Source organism: Convolutriloba macropyga, chromosome 3 (genome assembly GCF_964194025.1).
Source record: "Convolutriloba macropyga chromosome 3, txConMacr16.3, whole genome shotgun sequence".
Taxonomy (NCBI): Eukaryota; Metazoa; Xenacoelomorpha; order Acoela; family Convolutidae; genus Convolutriloba; species Convolutriloba macropyga.
In genome coordinates, this window is record NC_134470.1 from 20,240,645 (window position 1) to 20,261,270 (window position 20,626).

Genomic DNA, 20,626 nt, shown 5'->3' on the forward strand with positions numbered 1-20,626 from the left:
CAGTGCCCTCAACCGAGAAAGTGCCGAGCAGAGGGGTGCAATATTTCGCATAACACACTATTGCATGGAGCAGATAGGGTTTTTCCAGCAAAACAGTCAACAAATCCCAATACTATCCAGTCTTCTGGCAACACAGGTCAAAGTAAAGCAACTACTAGTAAACAGCCGTCTAATAAGACGACAACGATGTCATCAGTTACTGACATTAAGGGGCTTCTTCAGGTGACTGATTTGCAGTTGTTCAATTCGTCCGGTTTAGATACCAAGGCTTTAGTTTTGTGTGATACCGCCTGCAGTAACTCTTGGGTGCCTGGTAGTCTCGCAAATAGACTCGGTTTGCACGGTAAAGCACTTAAACTAACTGTCAAGGCAATTAATACCGAAGAAGTAGTTGATACTAGAGTTGTTGAAGTTACTGTGAAACCAAGAGAACATCTGGATTTCTAACCATTTACAATTAACCCCTTTGTTAAGGAGAGTCTGTACGTCGGCTCAGATATCATTAATGTACATGCCCTGCAAGAGACTTACCCACACTTAGCAGTCCTTGATCCCGTGACATATTCCTATAAAGACATTGAGATGATAATCGGACAAGATGTCTATCATGCCATCCGCCCGTTAGAATACTTCTCTGCCGATGATAAGCGTTCACCCGTTGCCGTACGCTTACCCATAGGTTGTGTCTTAAGCGGTCCGTTACCATCAAGTTCTTGTTTAACCTCAACGTTTTTAAAGTGAATATCGAACATGACAAGGAGATAGCAAGTCAAGTAAAGTCATGGTACGACATAGAATCATTTGGGGCAAACAAGCAGGTCGACCCACGATCTGCAGCAGACGCAAGGGCTTACGAAATCCTTGAGAATACCACCGTACACAACGGCCTGAGATAAGATGTCGGAATGCTGTGGGCAGCAGACAACACCCAGCTCCTATATAATTACTTTTCCTCCCTCGTGCAACTAAAGTCTCTCGAAAAACTATTGGCCAAGGATGAAGACCATAGGGAGAAGTATACTATTACCATCAAGAAAGATCTAAATAAGGGTTTGACACGGAGATTCCGGACGCTCACAAGGTTGAGAACCGGTCCGAGATAGTAGTACCTACCTCATCATCCGGTTTCAAACCCGAACAAACCGGGTAAGGTGCGTAGGGTGCTCAATGGAGCAGCACAATTTCATGGTGCCTCACTGTATAAATCTTTGCTGACTGGCCCTGATCTGCTCCAAAACCTTACGTACTTCTTCGCTTCCGACAACATCCATATGCCGTCGCCGCCGACATCGAGGGAATGTTTCTACAGGTGGGCGTATTATCATCAGATCAAGCACCACTTCGCTTTCTGTGGCTAGAGGACCCCACAACTAACGTTGTAGTGTATCAATATACGCGCCATTTATTTGGGGTCAAAGACTCGCCCACATGCGCTAACTATGCATTACAACGCACTGCTAGAGACAATGCCAAGTTTTACCCCGAAGCTGCAAAACCCGTCCTTGAAAACTTCTACATGGACGATTACCTTGACTCAGTTCATCTCGGTTGGTTCAAGCTTACAAAGTTCGTAAGCAATGTGCCAAATATGGCTGACCAAATTGATGGTTCTCCTCAATCTACTTGAGTCCAAGGTTATTGTGTCATGTCAGGAGGATTCATCGCATGTGCTAGGGCTAAAGTGGGATCATACTAATGACACTTTAGTTGTGAGTAGGGGTACAAGCTGTGCTATCACCAATTCCCTCACGTTGGTGCGCGATTGCTCTTAAAAGACATCTGGCGTGTCACAGGACAACAATGGGCTGACGAGCTTCCACAGGACATGGTTCAAAGATTTTTAGCTTGGAGTGCGGACTTACCAAAGCCTGAAAACATCAAAATTGCTCGAAGTTATTTTACTGGACCCTTTGATAATGTAGAATTGCATATGTTCGATGACAGATCCCAGGACATTTTTAGTGCCGTCGCATTTCTTCGAGCCCGAGTGACAACTCCTACGGGCAAAGTAAAAACAGAAATTGCGTTTGTTTTGGGAAAAGCGCGCGTGGCGCCAATGAAAGTAATGACTGTCACAAAACTGGAGGTGCAAGCAGCTCTACTTGCCGCTCAGCTGAGGAACGAAATTATTCAAGTATTTACTGTAACTGTTAACCAAGTATTCATGTGGACAGACAGCACGACCGTTCTTCAGTGGATAAACTCTAATGAAAAGCAACCAATCTTTGTTGCAAACCGTGTTTGCGAAATTTTGGAGTATACCAGCGTTGACCAATCGAACCACGTCGCAACTAAGGATAATCCAGCTGCTGCTGGCACGCGTGGAATGTCCGCTGAGACTTTGCAACTAAGCAGTTGGGTCAAAGGTCCACATTTCCTAGCTAACTCACGTTTCCCGTTTGTACCGAACAAAGACGTCATTAAAAACATCAAACTTGGCGTCAACCAAGCCGTCACTATGGAAGACACCGTATCTCTGGCTACATCTGTCAAAAAAAGGACAACTCCTGTTCCTTCATTTTTTCCGTTTGATAAATTTAGTTCTTATCAAAAGTATTTGCGCATTTCCGCATACGTTCTTCGGTTTTTGCCGAAACATGCCGGCTACCGTAATCTCGATGGTAGCATTACTGACCCTACTGAGCTTGGCGAAACCGAGCGTCATCTGCAGTACTTGGTGCAAGGAGAGTCTTTTGAAACCGAAAAAAGTTCTTCTTGACAAAAAATCTGTTAAATGGAGTAGCCGAATTGCTCCACATTCACCGTATATTAGTCCAAATGGGCTAATCCGTTCATCGGGCCGCATCAAGTGGTTAATTGGAAGTTGGGTATAACGTAAAGTTCCCAATCATCTTAGATGCACGTCATCCGTTTGTAAAACTGTGCCTAGAACACACGCACGTAAAGAATTACCATCAAAGCGTTGAATACCTAAGATCAATTGTGCAGGAACACTATACAGTACTGAAACTAAGATCATCTTTGCCTTTCATCAAAGCACACTGCCTGAGTTGCCGAGATTTCCAAGCTGTAACTATGCAACCACTCATGTCTGACTTACCTAAGGAGAGACTTGCTTACCAATATCCTCCCTTCACGAACACCGGCGTTGACTACTTTGGGCCGTTCTATGTTACTGTCTGCCTTACTACTGAGAAATGGTGGGGCTTCCTCTTCATCTGTGTCACTACTCGCGCTGTCCATGTCGAGATAGTTACATCCAAGGACACCAGTTCTTGTGTTATGGGAGTTGAGCAGTTTGTGTCACGTAGGGGTACACCTGCCATGATTTGGTCCGACAATGGCACTAATTTTATTGGAGCTGAGAAAGAACTCCGAGAAAGTATTGAAAAGTGGAACGGTGTCAACATTGCAGCTGAGCTCGCTCACAAAGGTATAAAGTGGAGGTTCAATCCACCCAGCGCATCACATCAAGGTGGTACCTGGGAGAGGTTGGTACGCAGCTTCAAGCGCGTGTTTTACACTATTCTTGGCACGCGTTACCTCACGAATGAGGTACTGCATACTACCTTTTGTCTCGTGGAGAATGCTCTCAATTTTTGTCCTTTAACACCCGTAAGCGCTGATCCGTGCGATTTGAACGCTTTAACGCCTAATCACTTTCTCTTAGAAGAATACTCTACCGGTATTCCGTCTACTGTCGACAAGATTGAGATTGATCACCGTAAACGTTACACCCGCGCGCAGTCGTATGCTAATACGATCTGGTCCCGTTGGATCAGAGAGTATGTACCGACGCTGAACCGACGCTCTAAGTGGCAGACGCCTGCCGAGCAACACCTTAAGACCGGTGACTTGGTTTGGATAGTTGAGGAAACCAACCCTAGGGGTTACTACCCAACCGCTCGGATTGTGGAACTCCGTTACGGCTCCGATAGTGTCGCGCGCTCCGCCGTATTACGTACGTCGACCGGTTCACTCGACCGCCCGCTCGTAAAAATTGTACCAGTTACCCCAACATCTTCTGCCGGGCCGGAGGATGTTACATAGTAAATTTTAGCCAATCGGAATCGAGTATTTCTAAACTTTAAAATAAGAAATAAATACGTTCTAATATACGTAGAAAGTTCCGAAAAAACTCATTCAACCTAATTTCAATTGAATATAACCACGATATGTATCGATTAAGCTGGTTTTCGGCTTAATAATTTTAGGTTATCTAGACAATTGTTGGATGAATACGAACTGATTTGACAGAAATGACATCAGTGACATCAGACGAAAAATTTTCGTCAATGACATCAGACGAAAAAACCTGTTAAATGAGCATCAAAATATCTTGCCGTCTAAGTTTCACTTGTTACATCGAAATTGATAGTGCTTATACGTTGCTTTATATATGCTAACAATACGTTGATATGTATCCTTTCTTGATAAATTGAAGCTTTCGGAAGAGTGTTTTACACCTTCAACATTATTCAGGTAAAAAAACTCATGAATTAATCGGGAGTCAAAACTGTACGGACTGACACCAGTCGAGGTCACTGACATATGACCAGACAAACCAGACAGCTTCCAGACAACCGAGACTATCAAATTTCTATGTCCAGCTCAACCAGGGAGCTAGGAACTGAAACCAAGTGGGCGCAGGGTCAAACGTGAAAAAAATCAGAATTAGAGCCGAGTGCTTAAATTTGATTGGTCAATTATTTTTGTTGGTTTAAATTGAGGTACAACTCATGTAAGAAATGGCGAATTAATCAGCTGTTGTCTATTGATTACCTACGGTGTGCGGTCGGGTTCCGCTCCAATCTGCTCTCCGTGGTCGCAACTCCCCTGAAAATGGGGCGGGGCGAGGGGAGAGGGTGCGATCACGGAGAAAACTTTGTTACGCTATTTTGTAAGTATTTTTTTAAAACAAAAAAACTGCCTTTAGGGTAACGAGTTTGATATCAAGCAATCAGAGCGCGGAAAATATTTGCCTTTAAACCTGATTTTAAGTCATTCTGCTCTGCACTCGTTGGGTTATATCATTCTCCCTCTTGACAGACAGTTGATATATATGCTGCAAATATTTTAAGAATAATAACAAAATGGTGAACGCAAAGAACGCAAGCCAAATGTTAGGTATTAGTTATGTACTTTTTGAGAAATAATACATCGCTAACCTTGTTAATCAAGAGTGGCCTAGTTTTTGCAATCTATAAGGTATTCCAGTGCAGCAGAGAAACAAAATTAAGGTCATTTTTGAAAAGATAACTGATTTTGAGCCCCAGTGGACCGCTTCATATGGTCAGGCTTCCCATCCATAGTGGGATATAATCCGAAAACTGAAGGCGGTTATTGCGGCAGAACTGCGACCCGCGTGATGTACGCCCACCGAGAGATTCGATATTTGATACAATTTGACAAGTCATGCAATTTGCGACCTTTGACAAAAACTTGACAAATCTTGATAACATTTTTTGTCAGTCCCAATTGCTATTAAATGTATCTCGTCCCAAGAAAAAAAACAAAGTTCTGTGAACTCAAAGTACAAAAATGAGTGTAAATCCGTTCAGTGGCAATTTTAAGCCTTAAAAATATTTATTGTTATAATCAATTCATAAGCCTAAAAATGATGGCAAGGGACCCCTCAAGTTGTTGAAAAATATATTCAATGTTTTTCAATATTTCGAAAGTGTTTTTATGCATATCATTATTAAAAACAAATAAAACATAATCCTCCGTTCTCGAAAAACAAGGTGACAGTAAAGCTGATCTGTTGCAGTTTTCAAGCTTTAAAGCAAAGTTTTTAAATGATCGCATATCTTTTGTGTTTGCAAAACTAATCTAGGCCTGTGAGTTCCACTCCATAAAAAACTTTTTGGTCTGGCTGTTATAGAAATGTCTATCTGTTAGCTAATCTTCTTCGCCTACAGTCAAAAATCTAAATAAAACCATTAATTTTTCAATCGGATCTCAAAACTCTTCAAACGTAAAGATAATCAACGAACGAGTCTCATTTTGTGAAGGGGGTCCACTGCAATAACGATTTTTGGTGCTGCTGTTTCTAGAGAAAGTTTACTTCTTAGTTTTTCTTGTTCGCTTACAGGCGGCCTTTAATTTAATACAATTCTTCGTTCAATCAGATTTCAAAGATATTCAAACGTAGCGATACCCAAAGTATAAGTCCCCAGTTTTGTGTAGCTTATTTTGCAAGAAATTTTGGATATTTTCCGTTTATGCCCCCCATTAGTGGGCGCATATTATTTGCACTTCCCCCATGACGCACGTGCCATATTTTTACATAATGATTTACTATTTAATAGCTCATAATCTAAAACTGGGGTGGGGAGGGGGACTGTGGGTGGGGCACAAACGGAAAAGAGCCAAAAATTTTTGTGTGGCTTCTACTGGTTGGAAAAAAAAATTTCCGACATTCTTTGCTTATTCGTGTTAACTCTTGCTAAATCTTAGACAAATCTTGATATGAACATGATTAATCTTTCTTGTTTATCTTATCAGAATCCTATTTCTTCAATTTCTTGATCTTAAACGACTGTACATATCTTGAATATTTCTTGGGATATATTCTGTTTTTCGTCCCCCCCAGCTTAGTGAGCACAAATTCTTTATGAACCCCAGGCGCACGTGCTATTTCCTCAAATAGTATCGTGCCATATAACGACTTACATTTTATAACTTATTATTTTGTAACTGGGGGTCATAAAAAGCACCGAGACAGAATAGATCCATTTCTTGCCAGGAGTCTTACCCAGATTTTATCATGATTTGTCAAATTTTAGGGTCTTTCCCATTATAGCCCGTAGCTTTAGTGGTCAGATAACCTATAGCCCCCAATCATGGCAATTATACCATAATGGGGGCCATAATTTCATGGAACCTATAATGGGAAAGACCCAAAGGAGCTATTCTGTTTCGGGCCCCCAGTGTTTTCTATGACCCCCAGTTACAAATTCTATGTTGTCATACAGCACGTTACTATGTAAGAAAATAACACGTGCGTCTTCTGGGGGTAATAAAAAATTTATGCTCACCAAATTTTATTCTGTTTCGTATCAAGATTGATCAAGTTTCAATTAACTGGGCACAAACGGAAAAGATCCCAATAGAGCTTAGGGATCTTTTCCGTTATTGCCGCCCCCCCCCCCCCCCAGATGCACGTGCAATATTTTCACAAAAGTTATTTATTATGTAATGTTACGTGCTCTGTAACTTGGCGTGCATAAAGTACCGGGGGCACAAAGTGAAAAGATCGGTGTTTTGCTTTGGGGAGTGATTGGTAGCTATATCTTTTTGTATTGACAAGGGCAACTAAGGCATATGCAATCAATATTAGGCGACGCTCCAAAAATTCCTATCAAATTGTGGATTTTCAAAAATACTCAGTGGCGCTTTAAAACAGGCGATGAGCCTTAAGCGGCTACTCGGTTTGGTGCTCCTCAAAATGGACTGATGAAATTTGTAATGTAAATTGTTCTTGAGTACTAACCGAAACCGAATTTATTATTATTGATAATTAATTTATTAATAAAAATGTGGAAAGTGGTTTCAAAACGACCCATTTGTCGGATTAAATGATGGACAGGAGACGGGCAAAAATTCCAGTAACCGTAAATAAAAAGTTATGGGCTGGAAGGTTAAAATTTGAGAACAGAGTGGGTGTTAATGGAAAAAGATGAGAAATGGGGTCTTTCCCTTTATAGCCCCCGGCCATGAAATTATAGCCCCCACGGGTCGAGGATTTAAGGTGAATTTTCGTAAGAAATGCGATGAATGCGGTGAACTTTCGTAAGAAATGCGGTTATTGCAATGAATGCGGTGAAAATAAATATTTCACCACATTTCACCGCATTTCTTATAAAAATTCACCGCAAAATTCACCGCATTTCTCACAAAAATTCACCGCATCGACTGTTTTGGTAAATTAATGTAAGAAATGCGGTGAAAGTGGTGAATGCGGCGAAAAAAAATAATTCACCACATTTCACCGCATTTCTTATAAAAATTCACCGCAAAATTCACCGCATTTCTCACAAAAATTCACCGCATCGACTGTTTTGGTAAATTAATGTAAGAAATGCGGTGAAAGTGGTGAATGCGGTGAAAAAAAATAATTCACCACATTTCACCGCATTTCTTACAAAAATTCACCGCATATGATTTCCAAAGTTTACTCAATCTGATTTAAATTCACAATAAATTTCAAAAATTGTTTTCAAAAATCTGTAAGAGAGAGTTGGCGCAGTGGACTAAGCAGTTGAAGGCATGCAGGAGGTCTGAGGTTCGCACCCGTGTGGGGACGATTCTTTTTTGTAAGAATACTGAGAACGCGGTGAAAATAAATAATTCACCGCGATTCACCGCAAAAAGATGTAAGAAATACGCGGTGAAAATTATTTTTTTTCACCGCATTTCACCGCATTTCTTACGAAAATTCATCGCCAAACCTCGACCCGGGCCTCATTATGGTAAAATTATAAGGAAGGACCAGACGCGGTTGTTCAGGTAGATAGCTGCTGCTCTTAAAATGGATGTCTATGACTATCTTACCGGAGATGGTGTGATAATTCTGCCCAGCTTTTCCATGTGATATTTGTGGATTGAATATTCATTTATGGATTATCAACGCACTTTTCTCAGCTATTTTACACGTGTTTACTTAAATATGTAGAATGTGTTGTATAACATTCATCATTTAAAATCCATTCGAGAGGTATCATTGTGTCAGAATGATTTTATGACACTCAAATCAAAAGACGTTCCACGCTGTCTGTCCAAGTGACGCTTTCAGCTACAAAAGGAGAGAATTGGATTGCAATTTCAAGGTGAGTTGACAACATGGTTCATTTGTACAAAAGACATCCACGGAGTACACCATTTTTCTATTTAAAAATGGAGGAAATTCGTCGGTTTTCATTTAATTTATTTACTGACCAATATTGGGTATGCAGTAATGCTGTCTGTTTATTTCAAAAAATTTGTTTTTCGTTTACGATTTTTGAAATATTGAGAAACATGAAGAATGCTGGTGAAGATATATTTCGTTAAGAGCAGTATGTAATAAAGAGATATCGGATAATGAGATAAATAACACTTGGGTCTTTCGTCGTTATAGCCCCCCCCCCCCCCCCCCCCCCAGATTAGTGGTCATATAATGGATCTTTTCCGTTTGTGCCCCCCCAGTACGTTATGCGCCCCCAGTTACAGGGCACGTGCCATTACATAGTATATCACTATGTAAAAATATTGCACGTGCGTCTGGGGGGTGCAAATAATATGCACCCACTGAGCTGGGGGGGGGGCACAAACGGGAAACATCCCATATAATCTATAAACCCCCCACCCTCGATCATGGTAATTATACATAGTAAAGATGTTGCAACCCATCAAATATGAACAAAATGGAAACGTGAACATTATCTAACAAAGAAGAAAATCCTGATTTATGTAATGTACACGGTTACAAATCATCATAAATAAAATGTCTAATACAATACATCTAAATAATTCTTGCATTTTTAAATCTGAAAATAAAAAATAAAAAACTGAGATTGAAAAACAGGATCTATTTTGTTTTGCCCCCCCCCCCCCCCCCCCCAGCATAGTGAGCATAAATTTTTTATGACCCCCAGGCGCACGCGCTATTTTCTTACATAGTAACGTGCTATATAACATTTATTAAATTTGTAAGTGGGGGTCATAGAAAACACTGGAGGGGGGGGGGGGGGGGGACAGAATAACAGAATAGATCCGAAAAACAATTAGATGTGTATACTCAATATATTTGCTCATCAAGTATGAACATTGACACCAATTCTAACGAGGTGAGACGTGAAAACCGGTCCCTAAAATGTTAAGTTTGCGTGCCCATATTGTCCTAAGTAAACGCAGGTAACGGATGGACAATCAATTTCAATTCATTGCCATGACGAGAAAAAACTTGGAAGCATTTCTCAGTCTCTACACTTTATGCACGACTTTACATATTCAACATGATCTACTAAAGCGCATGAAATCAATCAAGTTTAGGATTGGATATTTTCCGCTTGTGCTACCAGTAAGTTATGCCCCCTCGGTTACATAGCACATGTAATTACGTGGTAAATAATTATGTAAAAGATGGCACGTGCGTCTGGGGGTTGCAAATAATTTTACCCACTAAGCTGAAGGGCACAAAAAGAAAAATCCTCAATATCATATAAAAAGTTAGCTAGTTTCATTAATCTGATGTTAGCTAGGAACAGGCCCACTAACTAAACTACGAACAGGCCCACTAAGTAATGGTTACCTGAATCTGCTTGAAGACACTGACACTGAAAACTTCTGTCATTGATCGAGAACCCCGGAACAGTTAGAGATATTTAGTCATAATTTCGAAGTGAATTCTGCAGAGTCACGTAACCATGCTTAATATACGAAAACTGCGCGTTTTAAGGCAACGAAAGTCCACGGAAGTCAACTTTTGGCTAAGAAGGAACTTCTCACATTTCAACTTCTGGCACTACAGACTTTCGGCATTTTAAAATTTGCACTTGAGCGTTTTAACGACTGATAATATGGAAATTCAAATGAAACACAAATGAGCTTGTTTAATTGTCTTTTGGGATCTATTCTGTTTTGGCCCCCAGTGGTTTTTACCCCTCCCCCCGTTACAAAATATATGTTGTTATATAGCGTTTTACTACATAGTAAAAAATAGCACGTGCAACTGGAGGGCGTAATAGATTTAAGCCCACTAAGCTGTGGGAGGTTTAAACAGAATAGTAAAATATATCAGTTTTTCGATATCAAATCATTTTTGCTGATTTGACGCGATTTTTTGTCATAAATTTTAAGGAAATGAGTCTAGCAAGTATTTTTCCAAAAAATCATAATTCAGGGACTTCAGATTGAGTTAAATTTTGTATCAAATTGGACGACATTTTTTTTCCAAAAAAAAGTTAGGTGCAGTTTAAAATTCATGCTTTAGTTTCTTTTTCGAAAGGAAAAGAATCAATGATTTCTGAGGTTTTTTTAACGTTAAATAGTACCAATTTCTTAACGTGTTCAAAGCAGAGCCTTGTGATTTGGGCAATGTGTTTAATGATTTAAACTACTACTTCTTTTAGTTTTTGCTTAATTTTTTCTCTCTTTTTTTCAAATTCAAAAACTTCAAAAATCATGAAACTTGTTCCGTCATAGTTGTTATTTATATTAGATTGTTGTGTCCATAAGACAAAATTTAAAAAACTTTTTTCTTATCTGATGTAGCGTACTGATAATTTCGACTGATTTTCGCTACTAATATTGGTTCGAAAGTGCCGATTTGAAACGTTAAAATAGAAAAATTTTGATAATTTTAGAACTAAGTATTTTCGGAGTAATGAGAAAATTTAAAATATATCTTCAACAAGGCGGCTCGTTAATGTGCGTTCGCACATGATGTTCCGACTCGAGCTCATCTACATTTTTGACTTAATTGTCAACCAAATGAAGAGATAACAAAAATAGATGTTTGAATTTTAAAAAAATGATACATTTTAAGTTAATTAAACACACTAAATTCTGCCTCGATGAAATAGCAATCATAGGTTTCATTCATGTGACACCAATAACTCATCACAATAAGTCGTATGACAAAGAAAAATACATCAAAACCACGAAATTTTTGAGAAAACCCATAGTATCAAAGTCAAAAAATTGTACAGCTTTCAACGGAAGGCATTAAATACGCTAAATTATGCCTAGATGATGTGACGACTAGGATGTTTGTCATTCAAAATTTATCAATAGGACTTTACAACAAGTCATTGACTATGAAAACAACAACAAAAACAGGCAAAATCCAAATGTTCGGTAGAAAATTGAGAGAAGAAAGTGTCGAAGCTATTTAAACCATAAGCTTTTTTCTCTGAAAACTTTTTCAACGATACAATGAACGTCTTCACTAAGCCAATAAGAGCTATCAATATTAGGATAATGTAATACGATTTCAAAAGGAACCAAAATTACTAAAAAAAATCCGAAAATTATAAAAATTATGAAAACTCGTAAACCGAAGTCAAAAAAACCAATAGTTAGAAGACAAAACCGCTAACTAGATAAATTGTTGCTGATGTAGAAAAAAAGCGGTTCTGTCATTACCGAGACTGACTTACAATCCACGGCAATAAGCTTAAGATTGATTTATGTTCAAAAAAAAATAAAAAAATATTTTTTAAAGTCTTAACAGCCATTAAACTCAAAAGCTTTCATAGGAATTCAATGAATACGATCAACTATGCCACGATGTGAATACAATGATCTTTATGATGCCTGGATAATCAATAAGACATCACAGTATGTCTTATGACTTTGAAAAAAAAACAACAAATACAGGCAAAGACCAAAATTTCTTTAGAAAAATGGGAGAAGAAAGTCTTGAAGCCAGTTTAACCATATTTTTTTCTCAAAGTTTTATCTATGATCCTTTGGACGTCTTCACTAAAGGAAGATGTAGCAATCAATATTAGGATGACGTGATAAGATTTCAAAATGAACCAATAAAACGAAATGTCCAAAAAATTTTTTAAAAAATTTGAAATCTTGTGGCATTGAAGACATATAACCAATAGTTATTTGATAAAGCCGCCAATGGGATTAACATATGTTGCAGTGGTATGAAGGAGTTCAATCCTGTTTTTACTGAGACGAACTTACAGTTCACAAAAATAAGTTTATGATTTACTAATTTTAAAAAACTTTCGAAAATTTATTTTCAAAGTCTTAACAGCCATTAGCTGTCCACTCACAGCACTAGATAGGTTCACTTAATGCTCATTAGCAAATCTATTGCACCTTTATTCAACAAGTTTATGCCATAGGATTATAAAACTTTACTAGAACCTCGAAAAATAAATCAAAATATCATTTGAAATTACGAAATTTGAGATACGAGTCCAAAAAAAAACATGAGCGGTCCCTTCGAAACAAATTTTTTGTTCATTGGGCTTAATTTGATCGTAAAAGAGGTTTGTCATTAATGGAACTTCGATATTAAAAGTGTCTAGTAGTCTCTAGGTGACTTGAAAAAACAAAAAAAATTGCAAAATTTTCTAAAAATAAAGAGCTCCCAAACCTAATTCGATTTTTTTTATATATTAAACTTCCCTCTAAGACTAGAATTATTCTTTATTATCTCCTTTCGTCTATTAATAACCTAAAATTGATTTACTTTTTGGCGTGAAATCTAGTTTTGAATTAAATTTTTCGTAGAAAAAACGTTAATTCTAACAAAAATTACGGTAAAAGTGAACAAAAGTGAACCAAATATCCAGTGTTCACATGAAACTTTAAACCTCGATAACTCCTCGAAAAATAACGAAATTCAAAAAAATCTTTTTAATTTCGAATTCTACGCTGGACGAGCTTTTTAATGATACTACGCACATTTCTCTACGATGAATATATCGGTCGGCCAAAATTCACGGAACAAAAAAAAACCCATTTGAGTATATAGTTCCTCCCCCCCCACAAGTGGGGTCGGAACAATAATCGATTCAGTTTTTCATGGACTCTCCAATGATTTCACTTTTGTATTTCTCCGCGAGAGCTGTCAATCGGCCAAAATTGGCTATAAAAAATTTGGGGCTCGTATAAAGTTCAGCCCACAAATAATTTAAGAGGTTTGGAACAAAATGGCCTTTTTGAGGGAGCAATAACAAAAAAATTCTCAAGCACTATTTTTCAGATTAATCAACATAATAAAGATTAAATATGAGTACTGCAGCCTACAATCCTCGAATAGAGGACTTCCAATGCATAAACATCTACGTGTGGAGACCAGCCAGCTTCAACTCTTCCTTCTTCAAAAAGATGTTTGACAAGATATCTGAGAGCTACTCCAAAGTGCACTTCAGTGACCTCAACAAAACTATTCACTATTCGTTCACGTACTGTCAACGACAACCACAGGTAAGGAGGCTGAATATTTTTTGGGTTCTATTCTGCCCCTTCGCCCCTGAGCACGTGTTAATTTTGTACAGTAACGTGCTATATGACAACAAAGAATTTTTGTTAGTGGGGGTCACAAAAAATGGGAGGATCACATTTTGCTAATTTAGGGACATTTACTTTGTATGAAAATGCCTTCACGCAGATGCCCTGCATTCACTTTGGTTTTCAGTAAGTTATGGCTGATAAAGATTTAGAGCTGGGGGGGGGGGGGGGGGGGGGATGGGTTGGTGAGTGGATTCAGTTAGGATGCGGCTCATTATGTACGATCCCGGAACCTAGTGCCAGTCCAATTCAGGGCTGAATCCTTCTATTTACATCATGTTTTTTTACCCTTATAAGTTTTCTGATTGTGGTATTTTATATCCTGATTATAATGTAATTTAACAAAGACTTCTGTTCTTTTACTTGGCAGCATAAAGCATGCACTTTAAGTCTCCTTTACAGACTGATTTGTACACTGGTCTTTTACTTCACAGCAGACATAATTCAAAAGGGTCATAATTTTCCGAAAAAAGGGGTTCTTTGACAAAATACTTCAACTTTGACGGTTAGATGTTATCTAATATGAAACAAAGTGAGTTAAAAAGCTTTAAAAATTTTAGCCAAGACTTTCTCAAAGTTTGTGTTTTTAGAAGAAAAAAGGGTCTACTTTGTCCCACATCTTATTGGGCATATAGCACCCCAGGAGCACTAGATATTTTTTACATAGTAAAGTGTCATCTAACAACACATAAATTGTTAGTGGGAGGCATAAAAAACTAGCATAAAAAATGTTTTTTACACCTACAGTCTGGCATATTTCAATCTGAGGTCTGCCAGTGCGAAACCCCACACCCATGAGTTCGGTCAGTTTGTTCTAATTGAAGGTGGAATGGCAGCTGAACACGCGTCTGTTTGGGATGGTTGCCTTCTTTGACTACAAGGCCTCCCAGACAGAGTGTGAACAAGTAGTGAAGTCATACCTGAAGGAGAGGGACAGATTCAAGTCATCCCTCCTCGTGGAGTACTTCGTATTTGTGGACTCAATCGGTGAGTTAAACAGTAAGTTATATAACGGGGTCTATTAGATTCCTGAGAAATTAGCGAGTGCTATTTGTTTCTCGGCAAATGCCAATAAACGCGCGTTGTCTGTTCATGGCCGATTCGCTCAATTATGGTTTTTCACGGGTCACTTTTGTTATAGTTTCCGCAAATCCATAGCCCCTGACACCTTCTGGAATTATTTCATTTTTAGGTTAATGGACAAATTTTGTTGGCTATTTAACTGTGTCAATTGTATACACTATTCGTGAAAACGAGAGATCAATTCCTGTTGGTGTCGTCCGCGATTAATGCATCGTTTGTATAGATCGAAAATATTGGCTTAACCTGGAAAATGCGTTGTTCGTTGTTTGTCGCGCTGTTGCCATTCCAAATGGACGGTTTTCATGGTCAGAAATAAACAGAAACTCAGCTTAAAATCAAGATCTAGCACACAGAATATATGAAAGCTATATCAGAAAAGTTACAGGCTCAAGCCGCCTCCAGCGAAGGAATTGTGCGAGTTCTTCGGGAAGTGAAACCAAATTTATTGACAAAAACATCAAATTCCAGTTCGACAAGCAATTTCTTATGTTTTGGGGTACATTGCAATCAGATGGGTGGACACTGTTTGTTAAAAGTCCAAAAAACCAAAAATTCTGGTTTACTTGGGAATTTTGAAAAATTACGAAGAAAAATGATTGAAATTTTAAATTTTGTTTTTCAACAAGATATTGCTCCTACTCATAAATCTAATATTGTCATCAATTTCATAGAAGAAAAGGGGGAATTACTGAAATCGTCAGCATTTGACGCCAATCCACAAAAGACAGACAAGTCTATAGGAAATTTTGGAAGAAAAATAGTTGGAAATTAAACCCAGAAGCGGTTAGAAATTTTTCTGCAAACTTTACAAACAATTAATTAGACATTATAAAACTGAAAACGTAATGACTCGTTACCGGACAACTGATTTGAGCTCAAAATGTTGTATAATTTGGTGTTTGTGACGCTTTTTAAAAGTTCATTAGGTGTACGTAGTTGTTTGGTACCATAGTGTATATTCAACAAATATTAGAATATGTTTCCGTAGTTATCTTTATGTTTATGTGTCCCATGAAAGAGGCTATTGATGGGGTGGAGGCTATGACATTAAAAACTCAAACACTATAAATTCTTGATTTTCTAAAGTATATTTCAGATCAAAAGCAATAAAAGTGTATTTACGTTTGGTATCAGGCAGTTAAATTTGGATGTCAAACGTTTTTATTTTATAATGAAATATCAGTTGTGTGTAGGAAAAAACTCGAAATGGGTCATACAAATAAACAACAGTGAAAATGACTTCAAAACTCACTCTAATACGAACGAAGCCCAAGGAAAAATTACCCACGGAACTTAACCCCATATTATCTTTGAACGTCGGATGTTGGTTTTCTTTGAAATTTATCCTTAAACATCTAGGTTTTCAGTTTTTCATGAGTCATTTTCCTTAGTTCCCGCTAACTTGTAACCCTTGCTCCCTTTAGTTCATAGCTCCGTGGTCAACTCGTTCTCTAGTGGGGATTAATTCTTTGATCTTTATTTTTCACGTGTGGGTCGAATAATATGTGCGGATCCTTTTTCGGGTTTTTATCCGAAACGGACTTGCTGGTGCAAGTCTCTCCGAGACGGAGTTTTTGGTGCAGATTTTCATCAAAAGTTTTCCTGATAAATGTTTATTTTGTGAGATTTTTTTGTTTATCAATTTTCGAACAGGTTGTTGATAAAATCTTTCTGATTGTCCTGAAATTGGCGAGCGAAAGCGCGAATCATTTCTTAGCTAATTTATTTGCTAAATCTACTCGAATATGTCAATAATTGTGCCCACGTATGTATCATGATTAAAATTCTAAATTTGTGTGGACAATGGTGACAGTAAAAAAACTAGTGCAGTAATCTTTCAATTACAGAAGAACTCGAGTCGATTCTCAACAGTACAATGATCATCTTTAAAATTGTGTTGATAAAAACAACCATAGTTTCGCCAACATTAACAAAAGCTCACTGTTACTGTTGTTCACTCATTACTCTTTGACATGGTCACAGTGTCTATTCTTTACAATCCGCTATTAAAATGCCTGAAAGAAAACCTCATTGATGATTAATTGCATATAAGGCCCTCGCAATAATGACTTCGTATCAGTAAGACAAAATGCAGATTCACACCCACCCTTATCATTGCTCGATAAAACTTCTCTGAATTGGTCCACAAGTGAAATTTGAGAAATAATGTCTAAGGTTAATGGAACAATAATTTTTGTTATTTAATTGTGGTAATTGTTTGCGACATTCGTGAAATTGATAGAAGAAATTGTTTTTGCTGTCAATTAATGCTACATTCTTGGTGGTTATAAAGATATTGACGTTAACTGAAGTATGTAACGTTATTGTCACTGTTGTCTACAAAACGTCCAGAAAACCAAACCTACAAAAAACTACAAACCTACAGAGTAATGGGTGCATCATGTATATTTGATGTTTTTGCAAGCAAATAGGTTTGTTTCTTTTTTATTAGCCGCGAAGTGATAGCGGCTATTTTTGGGGACATCCTGGTTCTTGTTTTTAATTCGTCGTCTCCATCGATGATTCTTGCGACCTAAAAACGCAATTGAATGACAAATATTTTTCACTGTAACTGAAATAAAGGGCTAGAAAAATTGAGGTCAATGTAATAGATTTTAACCCCGTGTTTGATGTTTCAGATGCTGCAGAGGGGAATGTTGAGAGGTCTAATGGCAGTGGAGCAGGGGTCGACGAAATATACAGTAAATAAATTTATTTCATTTGTTTAATCGAGCGCAAATTAGAGTGGTTTGTATCGAAGTTTTATTCTAGTTAACCAACATGTCCAGTTGTGAATAAATTTCAAGGAAATAGCCAATGGCGACCTTTAAGAAACACAGTGTTCAAAAGACAATTATGCCCAAAATCACTAGAGCTGAAAAAACACCTCAATCAAATGGACATTTTTGCAGGGAAGTAAAATGTATTTGTCAATTAAAAAAAATTCAACTAAACTTTGTAGGAAATTACTAGTTTACTATTTTGATTACTTCGAAAAATTTGCCGATAACTTTTTGTCCCAAAATATCTTGAGTCAGCAGTCGTTTTTTCTACCTAGTTTCTCGGAAGAGCTTGTTGAAAGAGGTATGAAGAAAACATGTCTCACTATCTCATAGCATCCATTTTTCTGATAACTTTTTTTGTTCCTATGTAAGGTCTTTTTAACTTGATGACATTGATACAGAGGAATTTAGCAATAAAAGCAGGCTAATTTTCGGCACTGAGTAACCGTAGTTGTTATTAGCACCTTTTGATCCACTAATGATCAATAACAAACTGGCACAAAAAATGTACCTAAAAAGGTGTGATTGCTTTTAAAACCAATCAGACCGATTTTTAAACTTGTTTCTACGCAGAATCAAAAAATCTTTTTTTTGGTCTATAAAAGAGGTCGAGGAACGAAAAAAAGGTTAGGAAAAAATAGCGATTGATTTGTATTGTTCAATTAAAAACAATTGTAGACGGATTATAAGTTTTGTGTTAACAATTTTTTATACTTCTATTTTGTTTCCGGCTATAATCATCTTTTTTCTTTAGCATGTGAAAAGCTAAGGAGAATAGAGCATTGAAAAAACATATGGATCCCATGCCTGTTTTCTTCGTTTTTATTAACAGCCGCCAAGCGATGGCGATTTTTATTGGGGAAATCGTCCTTTCCACTTCTAATTTTTTTTTATTATAGCTGCGAAGTTGTAAGCTGAGCGGAGCTATATTGCGGTGTCCTTGGTTTTTACAAAAAAAAGAATTTGAATTTTAATGGGTCGCTGTCTTTTTTTCAAGATCTGTTCACACATTTTTGTGATTTTTGAAGTCAAATTGGAGTGGTGATTTTGGTCACGGCAAAACAGGAAATGGAGCAAAAAAGCGAGCGGTTATGCGGCGTAAAATTTTTTCACTCAAATTATAAAGTAGAATGAGAAAACGATGTTTGAACAAAAAAGATGCTGTCTCGCCAATGGTTTTTTTTCAAATGCGGAAATTTCGCTTTGTGGTCGATCTGTCTATTTTAATTCTTTAGTTGTTTCAATTCATTGAAGGCCACTAGCGTCTATCGCAGCTATTTTACGTCAATCTGCCGGCTATGTTATTTAGATTCTTGAACAGAGGTCTCAGTGAGCTCATACCAGATTTCTACAAAAATACTTTTCAATTTATATATATATATATATATATATATATATAAATATATATATATATATATATATATATAATATATATATATATATATATATATAACGTTTCTCTGGTTGTAATGAGCAAAAATTTTTAGTAAGTTAATCAGCAACAAAATGGCTTATAAAAATTTTTTTGAAAACCGAGTATAACGGGTCAAAAGAGTTATATGCATTTCATTTTTTGTTCCAAATTATTAAAACAAAAATCCTTTGTATATGGTAAAAATAAGCTCAAAGAGGCACCATCAATTTATGAAAAGTTTTTCAAAGGTTTGTTAGAGTTCTAATAAAGTGTGTTACAGTCAGTTAAATTGATGTTTTTCTTAAAACAAATTCCCGTCTTGTTTCAATATCTTAAAAATCAATTGAAAGCGAGCAGTATCAAGGTTGTTGGACGATTAAGTTTGGCTTCGCAGTTTTTGGAAGGTAAGAACTTTTCGAATCATGTCATTGACCGTCATATTGTAAGATCTGAAAATGAAGGTACAGTGCAAGGTTGTTGTCAGAATCTTGCAAGAAAAACCCGTTCGTTTCATCTCATTTTGTGGTTCCCGTAACGTAGCTTGAGGAGACGCTGCTCCAAGAATTCATAGTTTTTTAAAACAATATGGGTGAAAAGGTTCAATATTATGTGTTTGTTTTTTAAAATTTAACAGAATAATGGCTATTATGGAGCCGTCATTTTTTAAAAAAAACTCACAGACATTTTTCAACTGATCTGAGGAAGAAGATATGTGGCTATATAATCAGTTACTGAGACCCAAATTTTACAAAATATCAGTGACTTCGGCTCTTCACATTAGAAGAAATTTATTTTGATAAAACAGTGACCAGGTTGATGCTCTGACATTAAATCTACCGAAAAAAACTAAAATTTTAGCTATTATGTTAAATACGTCTCTTTTGGGACTAGGGTGTGGAATACTCTAGAGAATTCTCTCAAGGAATACGGTTATAAGAGTAGGTCCATGACTGATTTTTTATCTCTAATCAGAAGTCAGCTGTAGCGCTGAAATGCATGGCTGTTGGAACAGCCCTTTGGATTTACCATTGATCCGCCCTGAAAAACGGGGTATCAGATTGGAAGTGCACGTTAGATCAGGAGAAAGGGGGGAATGGAAGTGTGCAAAAAGTGAAAAACTTTTACACTCTTATTAAATTTTTCTTTCACCGCTACTTTTTCTTGCAATTTTTTGTTATAATTTTCCTCTGTGTGGAAAAAGGGGTTGTAAAAATTGATCAAAATTAAAAAGGAGTGTACAAAAATTTTAAAAATCCACCTTTGTATAACCTTCTTGTTTTAAAAAGATAAATTTTGTTGATAAACCAGGAACTTTTAGCGCAGTGGTAGAAGACAACGAAAAATTCGAAGGTGCGATTGTGAG

The 20,626-nt window shown here is 37.2% G+C and overlaps 2 protein-coding genes across 3 annotated transcripts in view; one reads left to right on the plus strand and one right to left on the minus strand.

The window, feature by feature from the left end:
* LOC142336041 (uncharacterized) overlaps positions 1-8,626 on the minus strand; it is an 89,795-nt gene extending 81,169 nt beyond the window's left edge. For both annotated transcript variants that reach the window (XM_075384535.1, XM_075384534.1), the window contains exon 1: positions 8,518-8,626. In XM_075384535.1, the coding sequence (XP_075240650.1) occupies positions 8,518-8,553 (36 nt within the window). In that variant the 5' untranslated portion in view covers positions 8,554-8,626. The remainder of the gene's footprint in view (positions 1-8,517) is intronic.
* Positions 8,564-20,626, plus strand: part of LOC142336563 (trafficking protein particle complex subunit 9-like) — a 113,066-nt gene continuing 101,003 nt past the window's right edge. The window contains exons 1-5 of the mRNA XM_075385472.1: positions 8,564-8,792; positions 13,676-13,899; positions 14,808-14,970; positions 17,706-17,768; positions 20,236-20,333. Coding sequence (XP_075241587.1) covers positions 13,702-13,899; positions 14,808-14,970; positions 17,706-17,768; positions 20,236-20,333 — 522 coding nt within the window. The 5' untranslated portion in view covers positions 8,564-8,792; positions 13,676-13,701. The remainder of the gene's footprint in view (positions 8,793-13,675; positions 13,900-14,807; positions 14,971-17,705; positions 17,769-20,235; positions 20,334-20,626) is intronic.